General features: G+C 43.4%; 1 protein-coding gene across 1 annotated transcript; it reads left to right on the forward strand.

Annotated features, from left to right (window-relative positions):
• The first annotated feature begins 20,386 nt into the window (after positions 1-20,386).
• On the forward strand, positions 20,387-21,322 carry LOC137561862 (olfactory receptor 5AR1-like). The gene has a single exon (XM_068273214.1). The coding sequence runs from the start codon at positions 20,387-20,389 to the stop codon at positions 21,320-21,322; it is 936 nt and encodes a 311-aa protein (XP_068129315.1).
• Positions 21,323-21,613: the final 291 nt, after the last annotated feature.

Below are 21,613 nucleotides of genomic sequence, written 5' to 3' on the forward strand. Positions count from 1 at the left end.
TCCTCACTCCACTGCCAGCCAGTGCCACCAGCCAGGTACTATTGAACTTGTTTCAAACTTTTTGTATGGGGAAGCGGGCAGAGGGGGGAGCGCTAGCGGAGGGGGTGGGGGGAATTTCCGACCCCCCCCGCGATCGGGGCATGCTCCCCCCTTATGCCTGCGACCCCATAGGGGGCATAGGGGGGCAGTATTCGGCCGAACAGGGCCCTGTTCGGCCGAACAGGGGCCCTGTTCGGCCATGTTCGGCCATGCATTCTGCAGTTCGGGCGAACCCCGAACAGTTTGGCCGAACACCACCAGGTGTTCGGCCGAACTCGAACATCACCCGAACAGGGTGATGTTCTGCAGAACCCGAACAGTGGCGAACACTGTTCGCCCAACACTACTGCCTGTTAAGTATGCTTGGAATCCTCCATTTGAGAAAGGAGAGATGGAAGCTCTGGTCAATGAATGGAAGAATGATTCAAGTTCATTTTGTCAATTTTACAGTGCAAAAAGTGAATTAGTATTGAATGCATGCATTAAGTCTGCCTATAACCTAATAAAAACTGGTGTGTGTGGGTATGACTTTGTGGCTCCATTGATTGATGTGTGGGAACTGATTTTGGATGATTTTTATGTGACTCCGAATTCGCAAATTTGGTGTTCTGACCCGCCTGCTTCAGCACCTTTGGCTGATTCAGCAGGTGATTCGGAGCTCTTTTTGTGTGAAATTGAAGTTCCTGCAATTCCACCCTGTACCATGGATAACTCAGTGTTACTTACCAGTAAAACAGAAGCCACTGATACATTCTTAACCTTGCCCTGCGCAAATTTCTCAGCAGAGAATCCAGAGGTCCTGCTGACTTCCGAGTCCAGCCTAGCCAGTACTCATGACTCTTTGTTCAGTGAAACAGACACCAGAAAAATCTTGCCTGCCTCTGCAAACACTTCTGCAGAAATTACCTGTGTTAATAAAGTTCAACTCCTGTCTGATCCAGCAGATGCCAATAGATGCACTACATCAGTTTCCGAGTCCCAGCAATCCTGTCTCGAAACCACAGAACCCCAGCATCTGAATTTTCCAATTTTACAAATGAATGGTGATTCAGATGCGCAAACATTGTGTCTTGATCTTCCTGTTTCTACACCTCGCTCTAGTTTTGTGAATAGCTCAGAGCATCTGCTATGTGAACCTGAAATCGCAGAATTATTACCTTGTTCAGAAAATATTCCAGTAAATTTGCCCTGTATCGTGAATAGCTCAGAGCATCTGCTATGTGAACCTGAAATCGCAGAATTATTACCTTGTTCAGAAAATATTCCAGTAAATTTGCCCTGTATCGTGAATAGCTCAGAGCATCTGCTATGTGAACCTGAAATCGCAGAATTATTACCTTGTTCAGAAAATGTTCCAGTAAATTTGCCCTGTACCATGAATTGTGCAGTAGATCTCTCCAATGAAACTCAGGTCACAGAATCATTATGCTGTCCAGCAGGTGCTTCCATGGTTTTGCCCTGCAATATGGACTGTTCAGTGATCCTGTCCAGTGAAGCTGTGTTCGCAGAGTCTTATGCTTCACCCAGTACTTTGGATACTTCAAACCCTCTAGCAGAGGAGTCTGAGGCACTGCTTACCTCAGTTGGTGTTGCAGTAATATTCACTTGTCTAGCAGCTGTTTTGGAATTACAGTCTGCTCTAATAAAACTTGATGAATTTCTGCCCAGCAAAGCAGAAGCCATTGAAATATTGTCCTTGTCAGCAAGTGTGTTAGATACCTTGCCCTGTACACAGTCTGATTTAACCAATGTTGTTGAGTCCCTCTCCAGTGTTGTAACAGCCGAGGAACTCCAGCCCTGTCCTCTGAATGTTTCAGAAGTCTTGCCCTGTAACATGGATAATTCTGATTCTCTGGTCAAAATAATAGAAATCTCAGAATTTCAGTCCGGTCTGATGAGTGTTCCTGAAACCCAGCCCTGTATCCTGAAAGATTCTGGTTCTCTGGCCGCTGTGGCAGAGGTTCCAGAGTCCCCTTCCTGTCCAGGGAATTCCTCAGTTTTGCCTAGTCCAGTGGGGGCTGCTGCAATACTGACTTGTTCTGCAGCACCTCATGAGCTCCAATCCAGTGTATTAGATGAGTCTCTGTCCAGTCCAGAGGTAGTTGTGGAGTCCCTATCTGGTTCAGTGCATACATCAGAAGATTTGTCCTGTCTTGTTAGTGCCCCTGAATCTGATTTGTTACTGACTTTGCTGGAATCAGCGACATCTAAGTCTGATCCTGCATTCTCGTGTAAAAGTCCAGTAGTTGCGAAGTCTAGTCATGATGATTTTTTTTTGGCCAGTCCTGGTTTTGGTCCTGTCTTGGCTGACCCTGAGGCTCACAGTTCCTTGACATGCCCAGAGGTTTCTCTTGTGCCAGTGTGCCCAGATGTTCTTTGTGTGCCAGAATGCCCAAGTGTGTCTAAGGTGTTAGCGTGCTCTGATGCTTCCTTAGTGGGAACATGTTCTGATGTTGCCAGTCTGCCTGCATGTCCAGAGATGGTTCTGGTCCCTGAAAGCCCTGATCTTGATGTTTGTCCTTGTGGCCCTGACTCGGGAATTGCCCTAGGTTCCATAGGGGTTCTTGATAGTACTCCATGTGAGCCTAAGGGGCGTTCTGACCTATGGGGATCTCTTTGGAGCTTCAAGGTGTTCTGGGAAGTCTCTGAGAAAACTTGTCCTGGTGCCTTGGACTGGTTCAACAGTGGGTTTTGTGTTGGTAAAGACAGTCCCGGTGGGCATTGCAAAGGCTTTGGCGTTTTTGAACGGTTCCTGGAAGGCGGTGGGTATCGCTCAGGGAGTTTCGGAGGGCTTTCTTCTGGAAATCATGGTTCTGATGGGTGTCACACTGGGGCTTGTAGTACTGATGGGCATGGTTCTGTAGGTTCTGGTTCCGATGGGTCCAGTCTTGTGGGGACTGATTCTGGAATTCGGTCTTGCCGGGTTGTCCCGGTCATCATGAATTATCAGTCAGACTGTTTTGTTGGGAATTTCAGTTTTGAAAAGCGTCTGGAATCCGCTTTTAAGGGCGGGGGTACTGTAATGATCGCTGCTGCAGCAGGTGTTGCTGGAAGTAGTAGTGCTGCAGCTCAGGCAGTTCTGATCTCTTTCCATGCAAGCTGCATAGCTTTGTCTGCCTTTCCCTGCTGTCAGCTTGTGACTGATTATTATTCACCTGTGTGGGAATCTGCATGTCTGCTCCCATTGGATGACCTCAGTATAAAGATCTGCTTCCTGCAGGACTCCTCGGGTTTTCATAGCTTCAGTTTAAGCCTGTCTTGCTGTCGCTTCAGCCCCCGATCGTGTTTCTTGTTCTAAAGATACTTTGCTGGTCTTTGCATCATATATTGGTTCATTGCCAATATATATGCATACCAGCACGTTTATTATTTTCCTTGTATTCGTGTTACGTTGATACATCAGTGTCGCTGATGTATACGTACACGAACTGTTTATATCCTGTGTGCAGTTAGTCAGCTTTCCAGCACGTTTTGGTAGTTTGCACGTATCGTGAGCACCCGTGCTGAGCTAGTATCCTGATCCTGGTCCTGTTGGTGGATTGCGTTCATCTCTGCGAGGAGATAACGAATCCTTCTGAATCCTGTCCTGTTACTGTTTGTGGATTGCGTTCATCTCTGCGAAGAGATAACGAATCCTTCTGAATCCTGTTCTGTTACCGTTTGTGGATTGCGTTCATCTCTGCGAAGAGATAGCGAATCCTTCTGAGTCCTGTTCCCTGTATTACTCCAGTCCTAGTCAGCGTTCCTGCTTATGTCATATATCGGTTCATTGCCGATATATACATATGTTAGTCAGACGTTACAAATAGTTTCATTGATAGCTGTAATTGTAATACGCTAGGAAAACATACTTATTGTATATTTGTCTGTGTTACGTTCATCTATCTTGATCCTGCTATTTCCTGACTATCCTGTCCTGTCTTTGTGAGGCACGCCATCGCTGCAATCGCATTGGCTGCCTCATTCCAGTCTGTCTTGTTTTGGACGCTTGCTGTCGCTAAGTAGCCGCTAGCTAGCAAGCGTTCATTCTGTCTACCTGTCCTGATCTCCTCAGTTCTGGTTTATGCGCTCAGCACTACTTTGCGCTGAGACGTTATAACGAAAGCATTGTTTGTGGCTGTCAGATCTGCACCGGCTCTGTGCGCCACAATCTCCTTTTGGAGTCAGTGCTCCCCTCCACTATACTAGGGATAGCCTGTTTCCTGGTGCTAGTGTGTGTACCTCCTCCACGCCAGCTCATGCGTTGCATGCTGACTGTGGAGAATACACCACCAAGCTTTACATGCCCTTAGACATTAAAGCATTCGGTAAAAATGTTGTTTTACATGCATGACCATAACATTTTGCGCATACACATATATTGTGTGAAAATGTGTTTTTTATGCTCATAGACTTACGTTTACTTGGTGAAAATGTGTTTTCTCAACCTCATATATTTTTATTAATATTCTCAGCAATGCAAACATTACATTTTCCCCAAAACATTTTACATTTTGATTTTTGAGGTGCTACTGCTGACTTTCTGACTTAATAACTGAGCCTCAAAACATGCTATCATTACCAAATTGTAATAGAAGGTCAGAAGGTTTAGGAATAAACAACGTCACCAAATTTAAAGCAGTGAAGTTTTTTTGCGTAGCTGATGAATTTCCCAGAATATGTATATGTGCAAGCTTTGCATTGCAGTCTATGATGCAAGGCTTCATGGTTAGTTGCAAAGACACAATGCTTTCGTCATCAAATTTGCCACAGATATCAACTGTGGCAACAAGGATTCTTTTTTTTTAAAGATCATTTTTGAGAAAATTGATAAGATGGTTCAGTGGGGTAATTACAACTCACGGGGAGCCCCAGCAAAACTTTCATAGGGTCCCCCAATGCCTCCCATTGGTGCCCTTCACGGCGTTGGGGCCATCCCACAAGGGTCGTAACACAAGTGTGGCCATCATGATTGTCCCACCTATAACAAGTGTAGCCACAAAATCACCAGGGCCCATATGCAATTCAGTTTTTCTCCTGAGTTTTCTCCTAGGTGATATTTTCAAATTTTTCAATAAAATGCATTTCAAGCCACCAGCAAGCAAACAACTACTCAAAATAGTTTTTATAGTACTTTTTCATCTACTTCTTGATATTTTTTCCATTGCAAAGTGCTGAAAAATTATTCTAAATCGAAGGTGACAAATTATCTCCTAGGAGAAAACTCAGGAGTAAAAGTTAATTGCATATGACCCCTGATCAGAAGTATAATCCCCTGCCTGGGAGGAAGGAAAGGTTAGTGGGACACACAGCTCCGGGCCCCCTGTGATTGCAGAGGCTGCCCTATCCCCTTTAGTTACACCCCTAAGATGGTGGAAAACACTTATTTCAGCAGGAGCAATGTCCCATTCCTTCCTTCCTTCCTTCCTTCCTTCCTTCCTTCCTTCCTTCCTTCCTTCCTTCCTTCCTTCCTTTCTTTCATACTTTTTTTCTTTCTTTTTTTGTGTGTAAAAATGCCATGTAATTTGTATAAATTGACTTTACATTTTGGCATGAAGAGGTTCTTTTTATAACATACTAGCATTGCCAGGTATTTATTTGGCTGGTGTTGGCTCCGCCCACTTTTTTTAACCCTAACACACAAACACTCAATTATTCAATGACCAAGTTTGTGAACTTTGCGACCTTTGGCATCAATAATTTGCATTGAAATGAAACAAATCTGATTTGCTTTTTGTGGCTCCAGTCCTTTTCTGAATTTGAACCCCAGTCACTCAATGATCAACTGTACCAGGTTTGAGGCTTGTGCCATTAACAGTGCAAGAATGGCAGCAATGTAAATATTCTCCTTAAAAATAAATAGGTGAATTTTGATTAGCTTTTGTAGGCTCCACCCACATTTCTGATTATTAGTTTCAGTCATCCAGTGACCAATTGTGCAAAATTTGAGAACCCTACCATTAACAGATTAAGAATGGCTGCAAGTTACATTTTCCCAGGGAAATTTGCATTTGTCTCTGCCCACTTTTTGGTAATGGGGATAAAAAGTATCATATATGTTATTCTATGTAACATACTATGGTACATAGAAGAGGGAGACTGCTACACTCACATGATATCCCAAATGGGAGCAGGGAGTTCCAAAGCCAGAGAGTCCAGAAGTAGTGGTAAAAAATCTCGCTGCACCAGATGGTAGGTAGTGTTGGGCGAACAGTGTTCGCCCAGATTTCGGGCTGTTTGAGTTCGATTCGGGCTTCGCCGGACACCTCGTGGTGTTCGGCCTTTTAGTTCGGGTTCGCCCGAACTACTCAATGCCCCCCGGGCCGAACAGGGCCCTGTTTCCCCGAATACGGCCCCCCTATGGGGTCGCAGGCATAAGGGGGGAGCATGCCCCGATCGCGGGGGGGGGGGTCGGAAATTCCCCCCACCCCCTCCGCTAGCGCTCCCCTCTCTGCCCGCTTCCCCATAAAAAAGTTTGCGGAAAGTTAATAGTACCTGGTGGCTGGCTGGCTGGCAGTGACTAGGAGACGCGTTGAGGCCGGGCAGCGGGCGGTTCAGCGGTAGTACCCTTGTGGTACTTCCGCCCTTTCTCTGACCTCACGTCCTCTACGTGATGACGCATACGAGGGCACGCGTACCTTTCTTTGCGTCATCACATAGAGGACGTGAGGTCAGAGAAAGGGCGGAAGTACCACAAGGGTACTACCGCTGAACAGCCCGCTGCCCGGCCTCAACGCGTCTCCTAGTCGGACTCCTCCTCGCTCATCTCACCACTGCCAGCTAGCCAGCCAGCCACCAGGCACTATTAACTTTCCGCAAACTTTTTTTATGGGGAAGCGGGCAGAGGGGGGAGCACTAGCGGAGGGTGTGGGGGGAATTTCTGCCCCCCCCCCCCCGCGATCGGGGCATGCTACCCCTTATGCCTGCGACCCCATAGGGCCCCCAAAAGCGGCATGTTCGGGGGTCCCATTGACTTCCATTGAGTTCGGGGTTCGGGCCGAACATGCCGAACATCTGGCCCATGTTCGGCAGAACGGACCCGAACCCGAACATCCAGGTGTTCGCCCAACACTAATGGTAGGGTAAAATGAAAAAAATCTTTATTTTGTTAATCCATGTTAATGTTACAGATCTGTAACATTGACATGGATTAAAAAAATATATTTTTTTTCATTTTACCCTACCATCTGGTGCAACGAGATTTTTTACCACTACTTCTGGACTCTCTAACATACTATGGGTGTGCCAAATCTCATTCAAATCCATTCAGCCATTGCTGCACGATTGAGTAACAAACATACAAACTTTCGCATTTATAATATTAGCGAGAGGCATTGTCATTATGTGTTTGTTTTGTTTTTTTTAGCTTTATCAAATATCAATAAGGGCAAAAAAATGGCCAAACTTTAAAAATGTAAAGTGACAGTACCCATTTCTCTTTAACAATTGAAAAAAAAAAAAAAAAAAAGAAAACAGACAATATAGACTCCCCTCCTTGTAAAAGGTATGGTTCAAGGGAGAAGGGAAAGGGTAGTGTATGCAACAATAATGAGCTGAAATTACTTAGAACATTAAAAAAAAAATTGCTGATAACCACCCTGGCAGGGAGGGAGTTAAGCAGCTTGGGTAGTAAGTCCTTCTGCAAGCTAGGTTAGGTTCCAATAACAGGTAGGTAGCTACTAGTAGGTTCATTTTCCTACAACCCTGTCATCATCAATACTGTAGTTGACCGTACTTTTCCTGATGGTGGACCTGTTGTGAACACTTAAATTGCAAATGCAAGACAGTATTTCAGATCTTTACATATTAGCCTGTGGTTCTTGGAGATACCTGGGAGAGTTCCATGTATCACTCTTGGTGGGATCTGTGTTGATTGACCACTCCTGATGAGGGAAACTGAAATGAAAATGGGATGATTGTCCAAGTAGTCCGTGCACGCCAGACACACACAAATATACAACCATGGATTAGAGATGTCCCTAACGGTTCAGCCGCAAACTTATTCATGCGAACATCGCTGGTTCACGTCGAATCGCGAACTTTTACGTGAGTTCGACCCACCCCTTCACTACATCATTCTAAACTTTGACCCTCTACATCACAGTCAGCAGGCACATGGCACGGCAGCCAATCAGGCTGCACTCCCTCCTGGAGCCACTCCCCCTTTATAAAAGAAGCAGCGTTGGCCATGTTCTCACTCACAGTGCTGCTGTATTAGTAAGAGAGACAGGGAAAGCTTAGTTAGGAGGTCTGTTAGCTTGCTCCTTGTTGATGCTTTTTGCTAAAAAGCACCCCAAAACAGCTCTTTTGAGTGCTAATGTTCTTGTGATGTCTTTTTTTTTTGTGGCCCACTGACACTTGCATATACAACCCTGTCTGTCGCAGCTGGCCCTTGCTAATTGCTATACTCTGCCAGGCCCAGCACATTCAGTGCCTACCTTTTCACTGCACCTGTGTGTTACAGCTGCACATTTGTAATATCAGTCCGTGCCGTGCATACCTTTCACTGCACCTGTGTAACAGCCCGCAGTTTTATATACCAGTCACTGCATACCTGTTCACTGTACTTGTGTGTGTGACAGCTGCACATTTGTAATACCAGTCACTGCATACCTTTCACTGCACCTGTGTGACCGCACATTGTTGTACCAGCAGTCACTGCAACCTTTTCACTGCACGTGTGTATGCGTACATTGTTGTACCAGCAGTCACTGCAACCTTTTCACTGTACCTGTGTGTGTGACAGCTGCACATTTGTAATACCAATCACTGCAACCTTTTCACTGCACCTGTGTAACCGCACATTGTTGTACCAGCAGTCAACTTTTCACTGCACCTGTGTGACCGCACATTGTTGTAACAGTAGGCACTGCAACCTTTTCACTGCACCTGTGTAACCGCACATCGTATTAGTCAAGTCAGTGCAAACCTTTCACTTCATACCCCCCAATATGGACAAAACAAGAGGCAGAGCCAGAGGCAGGCTACCCGACCGTTCTGTTCGAGGTCAAGGTGGCGTGATTTCGTGCGGCCCTGGACAGTGTTTAGAAGACATGTGCCATCAACTCCCAAGATTGCCAGGACGTTCTTGACTATTTAACACAGAACACCTCATCTTCCTCAGCTTCCGCACGGAACCATGACATATCTTCCTCCACAGCCACCACTGCTACTACTAGCACCACATCCGCCCCATTTGACACTTTGCAGGAGTTATTTGGTGGGGAATTAACTGATTCACAGCCATTCTTGTTACAAGATGACGGTGCTAAGCATGTTACACCACCACCTCATATGTCTGAGTTAGGCGTCAGTATGGACTGCCTGCACCAGTCCAGCACGGCTATCACTACACAAACAGCTGTTTGCGGTGCATTACACAGTGAGTTTAGTCTGTCAGTGTGAAGCAGTACACTAATTACACTACCTGATTGATGTACAGTATACATGTGTAAGATGTTTTTAAAGCACTTTAGGCCTCCAATTTAGCAATGCAATGTAATTTCTGCCCTTAAACCCTGCTGTGTCAAATCTGGATTTTCCCCGGGACTTTTGGTGTGTATCCCACTCCGCCATGCCCCTTTACAGGTGTTAGACCTTTTGAAACGTCTTTTTTCATCACTTTTGTGGCCAGAATTAGTGTTTGTAGCTTTTACCGTTCGCCTGACCATTGAAGTCTATGGCAATTTGTGACGTTTGCTGGTTCGCAAACTTTTTCTGCATGTTTGCGTTCGAGGTTCACAAACCTAAAATTGGAGGTTGGAGACAACTCTACTCTGGATCATGTTCAAGTGTGATACCTGGGGAACAGCTTAGGACATGCAATAAATACTGATGTATTTTAGACCATGTATATTTCTGACACAATGAAAAATCAAAAGAGCTTACAAACTATAAATAAATGCTGTATATGTACATGTCACTGAGAAGATGCTCGATTGGGTGGACTGGGTTGTACGGAGACTGAAACACAGGACCTTATTCAGTTCACTTTTCTTCTAAGTGTTCTCTTAGTTGATATTGTCACACCTAATCAATAATATACTTTTTAAGCCACCAGCAAGCAAGAAAATACTCAGATTAACTTTGACAGCACTTTTTGGCCCTTATTCAATGCACCTCTTCCCCTAGGAGATACTTTTTCATCTTTTGATTAAGCTAACCTTTCAGCACTCTGCAAGTGAAAAAGTACCAAAATGTACAGTAAGTGAAAAGTACTATCAACATTATTCTTAGTCATTTCTTGCTTGTTGGTGGCTCACAAGTCACTTTATTGATCAAGTAAGAACATATCACACATGAGACATCGTAGGAGAAAAAGAATATTGGATAAGGGCCTTTCACATGTAACTGGTTTGGCTTGCCCTGCACTCAGCTGATCAGCGGCCAAACAATACATACGCCATCAAACTCCTATTATCACATTACCTCATTCTGTAAAGATAGATAGATAGATAGATAGATAGATAGATAGATAGATAGATAGATAGATAGATAGATAGAGACAGACAAACAGATAGAGAGACAGACAGACAAACAGATAGATAGACAGACAGACAGATAGATAGACAGACAGAGAGACAGAGAGACACAGAGAGAGAGACAGACAGACAGACAGGCAGGCAGAGAGATAGATAGATAGATAGATAGATAGACAGACAGACAGACAGACAGACAGACAGACAGAGAGAGAGAGAGTGAGAGACACAGACAGAGAGAGAGAGAGAGAGAGAGAGAGACAGGCAGGCAGAGAGAGAGAGAGAGAGAGAGAGAGAGAGAGAGAGAGAGAGAGAGAGAGAGAGAGAGAGATGGATAGATAGATAGATAGATAGATAGATAGACAGACAGACAGGGAGACAGGGAGAGAGAGAGAGAGAGAGAGAGTGAGAGACACAGACAGACAGACAGGCAGGGGGAGAGAGAGAGAGAGAGAGAGAGAGAGAGAGAGAGAGAGAGAGAAAGAGATAGATAGATAGATAGATAGATAGATAGATAGATAGATAGATAGATTTAACTATCAGCATTAGAAATAAGGTGATACTTTTGTATTTATTTAATTGTGGAAATGAAAAACAAATGATGAAAGAGATCAGTAATTGTCTGGCACCTAATTACTGGTAAAATATAATGATTCTCCTGAGGTATTCAGGCCTTATATAAAGAGCTCTTATCTGCGGAGATGAGGGGAGCATAGATCCCACCGGTGGAAGGTTTACATTCTGTTAGTGAGGACACCGAATGCATCTCTCAATACAGATATTACTCTAGAAACTGTTACAATAAATGCTGTCAGGTGAGAAATGTGAAGCCAGCCATTACCGGCAAACCTTCTATGAAAAGTGCCAGATCTCCTGCCAAATACACTGCGCTGCATCCAAGCAGGAGTTGCCAGTGGAAGCCTCCATATTGATTAAAAACCCTCAGTCATCAAGCGGTTAAGTGTCATATTTATTGTTTACAGCATAACTACAATGAAGAAAAAACGGCAAATGCTGTCAAACTCTGTCCCTTTGTGAAGGCTGATGTTTAGCTCTGGGACTGAATAGAGCGCTGCAGCACCTCTCATTGTTTACATGCAGCGGGCTGTGCAGAAGGGACCATCTAAATCTCTTGCCTTCTCTGTCGGGAGGAAAAATACAGAATGTTTAAAGGGGAATTTATTTGTTTTCCTATTTCAGGTGGCATTTTATTAAAGGGGAACTGAAGACAGAGGTATATGGAGGCTGCCATGGTTATTTCCTTTTAAGCAATACCAGTTGCCTGGCTGCCCTACTGATCCTCTGCCTCTAATACTATTAGCCATAGCCCCTGAACAAGCATGCAGCAGATCAGGTGTTTCAGATCTGACAAGACTAGCTGCATACTTGTTTCTGGTGTTATTCGGATACTACTGCAGAGAAATAGACCAGCAGGGCTGCCAGGCAACTGGTATTGATTAAAAGGAAATACATATAAATATACTTCTTACTTCAGTTCCCCTTTAAACGTTTCATTGAAGAATGAAAAACAATATTGAACAAAGGGAGACATCTCTATATATCATAGCTTTGTGAAGCAATTAAAACAAATTATTATTATTGATTTATAAAGCGCCAACATATTCCGTGGCGCTGTACAAAGTGAGAAACAAACATGGGGTACATAATAATACAGACAATGGTGTACACCAATATACAAGATACATAATTAGTGACAAAATACAAAGAATGATACAAAATACAAATTATAGAATTGGTAATGACAGTGATACAATTAACATGATGCATAAAATGTATAATGGTTACCAAGACACAAAAGGGGGAGACATTTAAAGTAAACACATAGCAAAGCTCCATCTTTCCTCTTGTGTTTTTTTCCCCAATGACCAAGATCATATATTGAATATAAAACTATAAAAGATCAAACACTATGACATACCGAAATAAAAACAAAAAACAAAAAGCACAACATATACTAAAACTTACACATTAAAGCGGATCCGAGATGAAAAACTAACTATAACAAGTAACTTGTCTATATATCTTAGCTAAGGTTTAGATAGTTTACACAGCAAATATAGCTTCAAACAGCTTCAATAGAATATGATTATTTCTTCCTGTGATACAATGACAGCAGCCATGTTGTTTGTAAACATTACACAGAGGCAAGCTTATCTGCATCTTGAGCAAAGAAAACTAATCCCCCCTCCTCCTCCCGTCTGCCTCTGAAATTTCTGGCTAGTAATACCTCCCAGTCCTCCTGCCCAGTCTGAGCTCCCATGAGCCCTTGCTACTGCCAAGGCTGTCTGAAAACCTGTGGGAGTGACTTGGTTAGTTTATAGGGAATTAGAGCATTAAAACAAAAACAAAAAAGTATTTGGCTTGAGGAAAGCCCTATAAACAATAGGAAAGGAACACAATTATGCAATGAGTAAGTTCATCTCGGATCCACTTTAAGTACACTTTACTTTATACATGTACAAAACATGTGCTAATATTACACACACCATTTTGTAAGTAGTAAAAAGCAAAATACACATACTAATAAGGTGTACATTTGTCCCAGATTAACCACTTGATCCATACAGGTTGTTTTTTCACCTAATGGACCAGAGCAATTTTTTTACATTTTATTGCTCCTCCTATTCATTAGGCAATAACTGAATCACTGCTTATCACACCTAAACGATCTATATTTTTTTTTTTCAAGTCAAATTAGGTTTTTTTTTTTTTTGTAATTACTTTAATTTCTATGCATTTTAAAGGCAATAATAAGGAAATAAAAAATACACATTTTCTCAATTCTCATCTACTACAGTTTTAAAATAAAGAGTACTATTGTACAACAAAATTCACACATTTAATTTGCCTTTTTTTCATTGTTAACACAACATTTCCTAATGCAATGGATGCCAATTGTATTGCATTTGGAAATAAAGGTGTATTTTTGTTTTCTTATTGTTTTTAATATTGATTTTAATTATTATATTTGTTATTATTATTATTTAGGGTGAAGGGTGGACAATTTATCCAAGTGCTTTGCATTTCCCTTGGGAGGTGGTGTCTCTCAAAGCTATTTGCCTGTTAGCAAGGTTTCGGAAGAAAATTGGGGTCCAGGCCTGGGGTAAAGAGGGGATTGTTAAGTAGTGAGGGCCCGAACTGTTCACCCAGCGAATAGTTTGCAGCAAACAAGGGGTGTTCGTGTTCAGTCACCCCCTCAGGCAAACATATGGTCAATTTGCCCCTATACACTATAATGGAGCCAAACTTTGGCCCCTTACTCCAGAGTCAGCAGACACATGGCAGCCAATCAGCTATCCCTCCCACCTGGACCCTCCACCTATCAGAATGCAAGCACAGCAGCCATTTTTCAGTCTGTGTTTGGCTTCTGTGCTAGGCAGATCAGGGAGTGTGTGCTGCTGGCAGAGAGAGCGTTAGGTAGGCCTGTGTTCTGTGTCCTCAGGGCAGATTCTTGCTGCTACCACATTGTCCTGAACAGCTAAGCCCTTCTTAGGCTGGTACATTGTTTTTCTTGCTATTGTATTGCTGTTCTGTGGCCAGTGCACAAGTTAGCTGTTGGAGACAGATCTGCTGGTCCTAGTAGTGCACCAACCATAACCCAATAATCCTTCACCCCCACTACTGGCATGTAGTATTCCCTACTGCCCACTGTATAAAGCCTCAGTGCAGAATCAGAGATTTTTGGTCACTTAACTGTCAATGAACTACCTCAACCTGACCATAGAGGCTGATAAACCACGATTGCCTGCACTCCCACAAACGTGCGCACAAGCACGATGGCCACTACACACCACTACACAAAGACTGCCGCCGAGAGGACTAACATTTATGTCCTGGAGGGGTCAACTAGCAAAAACAATGATTTGCTCACCTGACATCACTAAAGTGCTTCGCGGTTGTTTGTGGTGCATTTAATGCAGTGTTTCATCTGTCAGTGTGAAACGGGCCTAACCTAAGTTCACGATCTGAAAATTTGATGTGGACCATCACTGTTGTTAAGTAATTGTGTCAAGGGGCCAGTGATGGTCACTAATTGTTTTGTTTTTGCCAAAGAGTTAAAGGTTTTTAATGAGGCTCTAATGAAGTGAGTGTTCAATCTCAGAAATCTGCTTTTCTGGCCAAACCAAGGTCATGCATCTAGGTTGTTTTTAGATAATGCTAGCTTCATTTCGATCCAGCGTTTAGATGAACAATGAAGAAAAGGGTTGCCCTGGTATCATAAAAGTATATAAAATCAGCTTAAAACGATAAATAATATGAGGTATTGTTGTGAAATACCACAAATCGATGTCTTGGAAGTAAAGTATTGGTTTATTTACTGTACAGGAGACAAAATATTTGTATTTGTCTGCCGAGGAAAGCTCATAACAGAAGTTTTATACCCCAAATTAGGCCCCGTTCACACTTGCGGTTTAGTAAAAACCGCACCGGATGTCCGGACCGTACCGTATCCGGACCGGACCTGATCCGTACGGTTCCTATCCGGATCCGGTCCGTTTGCATCCGGTTTCCGTGCGGTGTGAACACGGTTGCGGTCCGGATCCGGTTTCTTAAGGAGATACACATCCTGTAAATACCTGGGGTCTGGGAGGTCAGCAGAAGGGTCTGGGGTCATTGTTGGAGACAAGTGGACGTGTGGAGACCATCCGTGGATACAGAGACTGCAGTTGGGACCATGGATCCAGGCATTTTTTACTCGTAAACCTGGGAATTCTCTCCTTCCTGTTGTTCGCCTCCTTGTCAGACATATCTGACATGTTGCTGCCAAAAAGAGCTCCAGCATGAAATCGCTGCTGCCCCACTCTTTGAACGCTGGGCCCATGTGGTCCCCATCCAAAATGCATAGGAAGTGGGGTAGAACGTCCGGTTTTTGTAGCCAGTGTGTTGTGCGCTCTCCGGCTCTCATTGCTTTGTATTGGCCGGATGGTGCAGTCCGGCTCCGCCCCGGATACGGCTGCCGGAGGAGCCGGACCAAAAAATAGCGCATGTTGGAACGGACGCCGGAGTCCGGATCCGGCCCGGATCCGGTCCGGCTCCGGTCCGGCAGAACGGACGCATGTGAACGGACGCATAGGCTTTCATTGCTATGCCGTGCGTCCGTTCCGTCCGTTCTGCAAGCGGTCCGGCTCCGGCACGGCGATTCCGGATGGCCACCGCTAATGTGAACCGGGCCTTACACATTACAATCATTCCTCCTACCAATAACCTGATTGGATCCTCACAAAATCTCTAAGTTAACTATTGGAATACAGAATACAGCATAAATGAATACATGAATACATATCAATATTTAAGTGGATGAGATCAGTGAGTCGTTAATTATTATTAGAGGTATATGTTTCATCAGTAGCTTGTTTAATTTAAGGCTAGTTTGACTGGTGAGATTCACACAGCGCCATCCTTATCTACAAGACAGACAAATCATCCCTAGTAGCACATTCCAAACCCATGAAAACATGTGAAAGAAGAGAACTAGTCTTATGCTGTATGGAACAAAGGGAGTATGGCAAAATGGCTTACAGGTGGCCATTTTATTTATCAATTTTACTTCAGTATCTTACCTCAATGACGAAATCTCTGTAATTTATTCAAAAGATTTTTATTTAGCACGGGCAACGCGTTTCGCAGGTCTCAGCCCGCTTCATCAGGCCAATAGCAGTGCCTACAATAGAAACAAAGTCTCCTCATTATCATCATACAGTAAAAAATCCTATTAGCATAATTATAAACATTGTTTATCATATCGTATCAGTTCAGGTATATGACATGTTTCTGGATGTATCTTTACGCTTACACATATATAGATGGATATGGTTTTCTAATTAGGTATCTGATAGTCTATTTTACTGTCATTTAGTGTCGAGTTATATAAATATATGGATATGCTGGAGTGGCGGCTAAATACATTCGCATTTGGTATAGGAGAATAATTAATAATGATAATATTGGTTACCTAATAATAATAGCAGAGTTGCAAAATATTGTTGTAGGTTATAGCATCATAAATTATATATATAAAACAAAAACAAGGTATATATAAAAAAAGATATAAAATATAAAAAATAAACATTTTAAATCCATAAATATACATACACATGATCATTCAGGGCCCGTTTCCACTGTTGCGACGCGATTTCGCCGGCATCCCGACGCTTGTAAAAACGCATGCGGATGCGTTTCCGCATGCGTTTTTACCCGCGATTTCGCGTGCGATTTCACATGGCAGGGTGCCATGCGAAATTAACCATGACTCTGCCAGTTCAAAATAACATTGAAAAAGGTGCGAAATCGCACGCGAATCGCGGGTAAAAACGCATTTAAAAAACGCATGCGTTTTTCCTATTAAATACATTAGCGGCGATTCGCATGGATTCCCGACGCAGGCGAATTCTGTGGGTCCCGTCGTGCAGATTTGGCCCGCCGCCAAATCGCTCCCGCACGCCGCACATATGGAAACAGCCCCGGCCACTTCAATGTATGAAGTGAATCCGCATGTCGGCGCCGCATGCGGATTCGCTATGGTGGAAACGAGCCCTAAGACTTGGGCAGCTATTGTGTATATACACATACATTTATAGATAACAGCGCCCGCTGTTTCTTAAAAAATAGACTGGTCACTAACATAATAAAAGAATTCTATAACATTCATGGTACTAAGTTATGTAGAGCGAACAGTAGGGGGAGCGATATGTGGTCTAATCACATGTGGAGATTCAATAATATAAGGTGGGCAGCAGCATTTAGATGAGTTGGGAGAGCATGAGTCCAGTATTCTACTGAAAGATACTGCATGATAATAAGCTTGAACGTTTGGAAGGACCACATCTCCTTCCATTTTTGGAAGAGTAAGTAAGATTCTTGCTGGTTTGTGGCTGCAAATAAAAGCAGATATCTGAGACTGTAGATGGCTGAAGAACACTTTGAGAACACAAATAGGAAGTGCCCGGCTTATATAGAGAAGTTCGTACAGTTTTATCTGATCACCTCTCAAATTTGAATAAAGTCATGTCCCTGCCGATCTCGTGTTGGGATTATTTCTTCAGATTTCACGTGTACTGGCAAGAAGTGTAGTAAATTCATGTGTCACAAATTTGCTACAATTTAAAATGCTCTTTTCTTGAACTCAAAATTCTGCTGCCCTCGTTGTTTGGCTCTTGCTTTGTTTCCTTTGTGAGGAATTGAACTGCGCCCACCTTGTTCACACTGCACCCACCCTGTTCACACTGCCCCCACCCTGTTCACACTGCCCCCACCCTGTTCACACTGCCCCCACCCTGTTCACACTGCCCCCACCCTGTTCACACTGCACCCACCCTGTTCACACTTCACCCACTCTGTTCAAACTGCATCCACCCTAAAAGCTCTCGACTTATTTCTAGAAGGAGTGGCTGTGGACCTCCCTCCTCCCAGTCCTGCATCTCCATCCCCTCAGTGGTTATGTTTGCTAGATTTGCATGCCAAGTTAGTTTAGGAGCATAATCATGCCATGTGCTTGACAATACTGAGAATTGCACACTAAAGTAAAACAGCAAATCCCAGCAGCTGATGAACTTTGCAAAAGTGATGAGTGAATATTGACGTTTTGGTTTCACCAAAAAACAAGATCACACGTCACACAAATGAGAAAATTCATTTTCCCTAAACGCATAGTGGTTCAAAGGCAAGAGAAAACATGTTTTTGCAGAAACCAATACATATACATGCACAAAAATGTATGGTCATTCATGAGAAAACAAATTTTCACCAAATGCATTGAAGTCCATGGGCATGGAAAAATATCTCCTCACCAAATTCAAAGAAGTCTATTGACATGAGAAAACACGTCCTCACCAAATGCATTGAGGTCTATTGGCATTAGAAAACATCTCCTCACCAAATGCACTGACGTCTAAGGGCATGAGAAACACCTCCTCACCAAATGCATTGAGATCTATGGACATGAGGAAACATCTCCTCACCAAATGCATTAAATTTTATGGTCATGAGAAAACACCTCCTCACCAAATGCATTGAGGTCTATGGGCATGAGAAAAACTGCCTCATCACATGCATTGGTGTCTATGGGCATGAGAAAAACCTCCTCACCAAATGCATTGAGGTCTATGGGCATGAGGAAATATCTCCTCACCAAATGAATTGAGGTCTGTGGACACCAGGAAACATCTCCTCACCAAATGCATTGAGGTCTATCAGCATGATAAAACATCTCCTCACCAAATGCATTGAGGTCTATGGGCTCGAGAAAACACCTCCTCACCAAATGCATTTAATTCTCCTTCTCACCAAATGCATACCCATGAATGGTAATACCCCCTCACTTACCGGCCGTGATGTAAAGCTTTCTGTCCCCACAGTCTGGCCGGTGTAAGCTACATCGGGGCCGGCGATTCTCAGTAAAGTCGCGCTGTGACTCCGGAAGTGGTAATTGGGTCATGCAGTTTGCTCATGCTCAGGCTTCCATCATCCTCCTCTCAGCCTATCTGTGCAGAAGCAGCACATCATTGTGCTCAGTGCACAGAGGAGCATCACACCTGGTAAGTGAGGGGGGTATTACCATGTATTTGTGCGCATGCCTAAATGCATAACCACATGGTCTGCTCAGGGTCCCTATAAATCTAGGATTTTATCACTTAGGAATAGAGAGAGTCTGAAGCCATATAAATTACCCCTTTTTATTGCCCAGTTATGTTAAGCATTAACATCAAAGCTGATTTGCAGCATCTCAGCGGCAGAAGAAGGTATTTATGCCCCCAAAACCCCGGGTTAAAATTCCACAACTTTACAGTAAGTAGATGTACAGAGGCGCCAAAAGGATAAAATATGCTAAAATGTTTAAAATATTCGGGTGGCGGCGGTGGACCGGCCACTCAGAAATAGACTCGATGCTGTCGCTTAAGATAAAGACAATTTATTCACATACTCCATGAACAGAACCGCAACGTGTTTCACAGGTATATTCCCGCTTCCTCAGGCAATAAACAGATAGGAGTACACAGTACAGTCTCAAGGTCACGAATAGCGCCTCACTAACTATCTCTGCAGAGGCGCTATTCATGACCTTGAGACTGTTTCTGAGTGGCCGGTCCACCGCCGCCACCCGAATATTTTAAACATTTTAGCATATTTTATCCTTTTGGAGCCTTTGTACATCTACTTGTCAAGATATCCACCCTTGGTGGTTGGAAGGGTGACAAACCCTCCTTTCCTTCTTCAGAGAGTGACATCTTAATCCTGAGTGGGGACAGGTCTGAACTCCCCACCTGCCTATATAGTGGTTGCCTAAACGGTAACCCATGTTTGTAAGTATAATACTTACTCCACACTAATTCTCCCTGATCCAATACATACTACACTATATTGGGCTCTCGGTTTCTCTGTTTTAACTTTACAGTAAGGCTTTTGCTGCCTGGGGGAGGCAGAGCTTTGCGCTGTAGCTCTGCCTCCAGTCCAGTCAATCTCCGCTGATCTCTGTCTCTCCCCGCCCCTCTCAGTGAAAGAAGATTGAGAGGAGTTGGGAAAAGCAGAGATCGGTGGAGATTGACTAGAGCAGAGGCAGAGCTACTGCGCAAAGCTCTGCCTCTACCAGAAAGCAATTGCACAATTTTGCCCAGGGATTTTGGGGGGATGAATACCTCGTTCTTCCATGGGAATGCGGAGAATCATCTTTGATCTTAATGCTTAACATAACTGGGCAGTAAAAATAGGTAATTTATATAGCTTCAGACTCTCTTTAAATAATATATTTTTCCAAAAAATGACTCTGGACTGTGGTGGGGCGTCACATTATGATATGAATTTGGCTGTGAACTCTAAAAAGTAGTGACATAATTGTCTTTTGTTTTTCTTTACATATACGAGGCAAAACATCTATGAAGCTCATGAATATAACACAAGTGACCATGTTTGAGTTCTCTGGTCTTACTGATGACAAAAGACTTGTGCCATTACTCTTTGGATTCTTTTTGCTAGTTTACCTGGTGACCATATGTGGAAATGTTGGGATGATGGCAATTATTCAGTTCTCTCAAAGCCTTCATACTCCCATGTATTACTTTCTGAGCTATCTCTCAATGGTGGACTTTTTCTACTCTTCGGTTACTACTCCTAAAATGCTAACAGATCTACTTTCTGATAAGAAATCCATCTCATTTGTTGGCTGTGCTCTTCAGTTCTTTTTTTTTGCTGGTTTGGCTAGTACAGAGGTCTTTGTCCTCGCCAGTATGTCCTATGATCGTTATGTTGCTATCTGTCATCCTCTCCATTATGTTTCAATGATGACCAAGAACAAATGTCGGTCCCTCGTACTCATCTCATTTTCAGTTGGCCTTGTGCAAACAACATCATCAACCACCTGTATGTTCAGTCTTCGCTTTTGTGGGCCCAACCTTTTAGACCATTTCTACTGCGACATCCCACCAGTACTGAAACTGTCCTGCTCTGACACCCGTTCTTGTGAGATTTTATTAGTTTTCTTTGTATGCTTTTGTACCATAAGCTCACTGACAATTATTGCGGTCTCCTACATTCTCATAATCTCGTGTATTATGCGGATGAAATCTACCAGAGGCCGCCAGAAAGCCTTCAGTACATGCTCATCCCATCTCATGTGTGCCACCCTGTTTTATGTGACTGTGTTTGTCACTTACCTGCAGCCATCTTCTACTGCTGTTGAAAGCCAGAATAAGGCCGCTTCTGTCTTTTATGCGATGATGACCCCGATGCTGAATCCACTCATTTATAGCCTCAGGAACCAGGAGGTGAAGAGGGTTGTTTTACAGAAACTCCAAAAGGATAAACACAGATGACAAATCTTTTTTTTTTTTTTTTTAGGTTTAATTGGACCTCAGCCATGGAGTTGACCATGCAATGTAGAGTTTTGTACAGAGCAAGGTTACAATATTAGGTACTGAGCAGTATAAACATTACTGACAGTGGGCTTGATTCACTAAGACTAATGGCATGCTTTATGGAAGTTAACACACCTTATCAAAGTTAACACGCCTTATCAGAGTCACATACGAACCCGCAGGGGCTCAGGGCAGGACGAGTGGAACTCTCGTCATTGCCAATTAGCAGGCATAAGTTCGTAGTGTTCA

This window comes from Hyperolius riggenbachi, chromosome 3 (assembly GCF_040937935.1).
Source record: "Hyperolius riggenbachi isolate aHypRig1 chromosome 3, aHypRig1.pri, whole genome shotgun sequence".
In the NCBI taxonomy this organism is placed as follows: Eukaryota; Metazoa; Chordata; class Amphibia; order Anura; family Hyperoliidae; genus Hyperolius; species Hyperolius riggenbachi.

Bases quoted from the DNA above. Each gene is read 5' to 3' on its own strand.
- LOC137561862 (XM_068273214.1), top strand. From the start codon at position 20,387: ATGAAGCTCATGAATATAACACAAGTGACCATGTTTGAGTTCTCTGGT.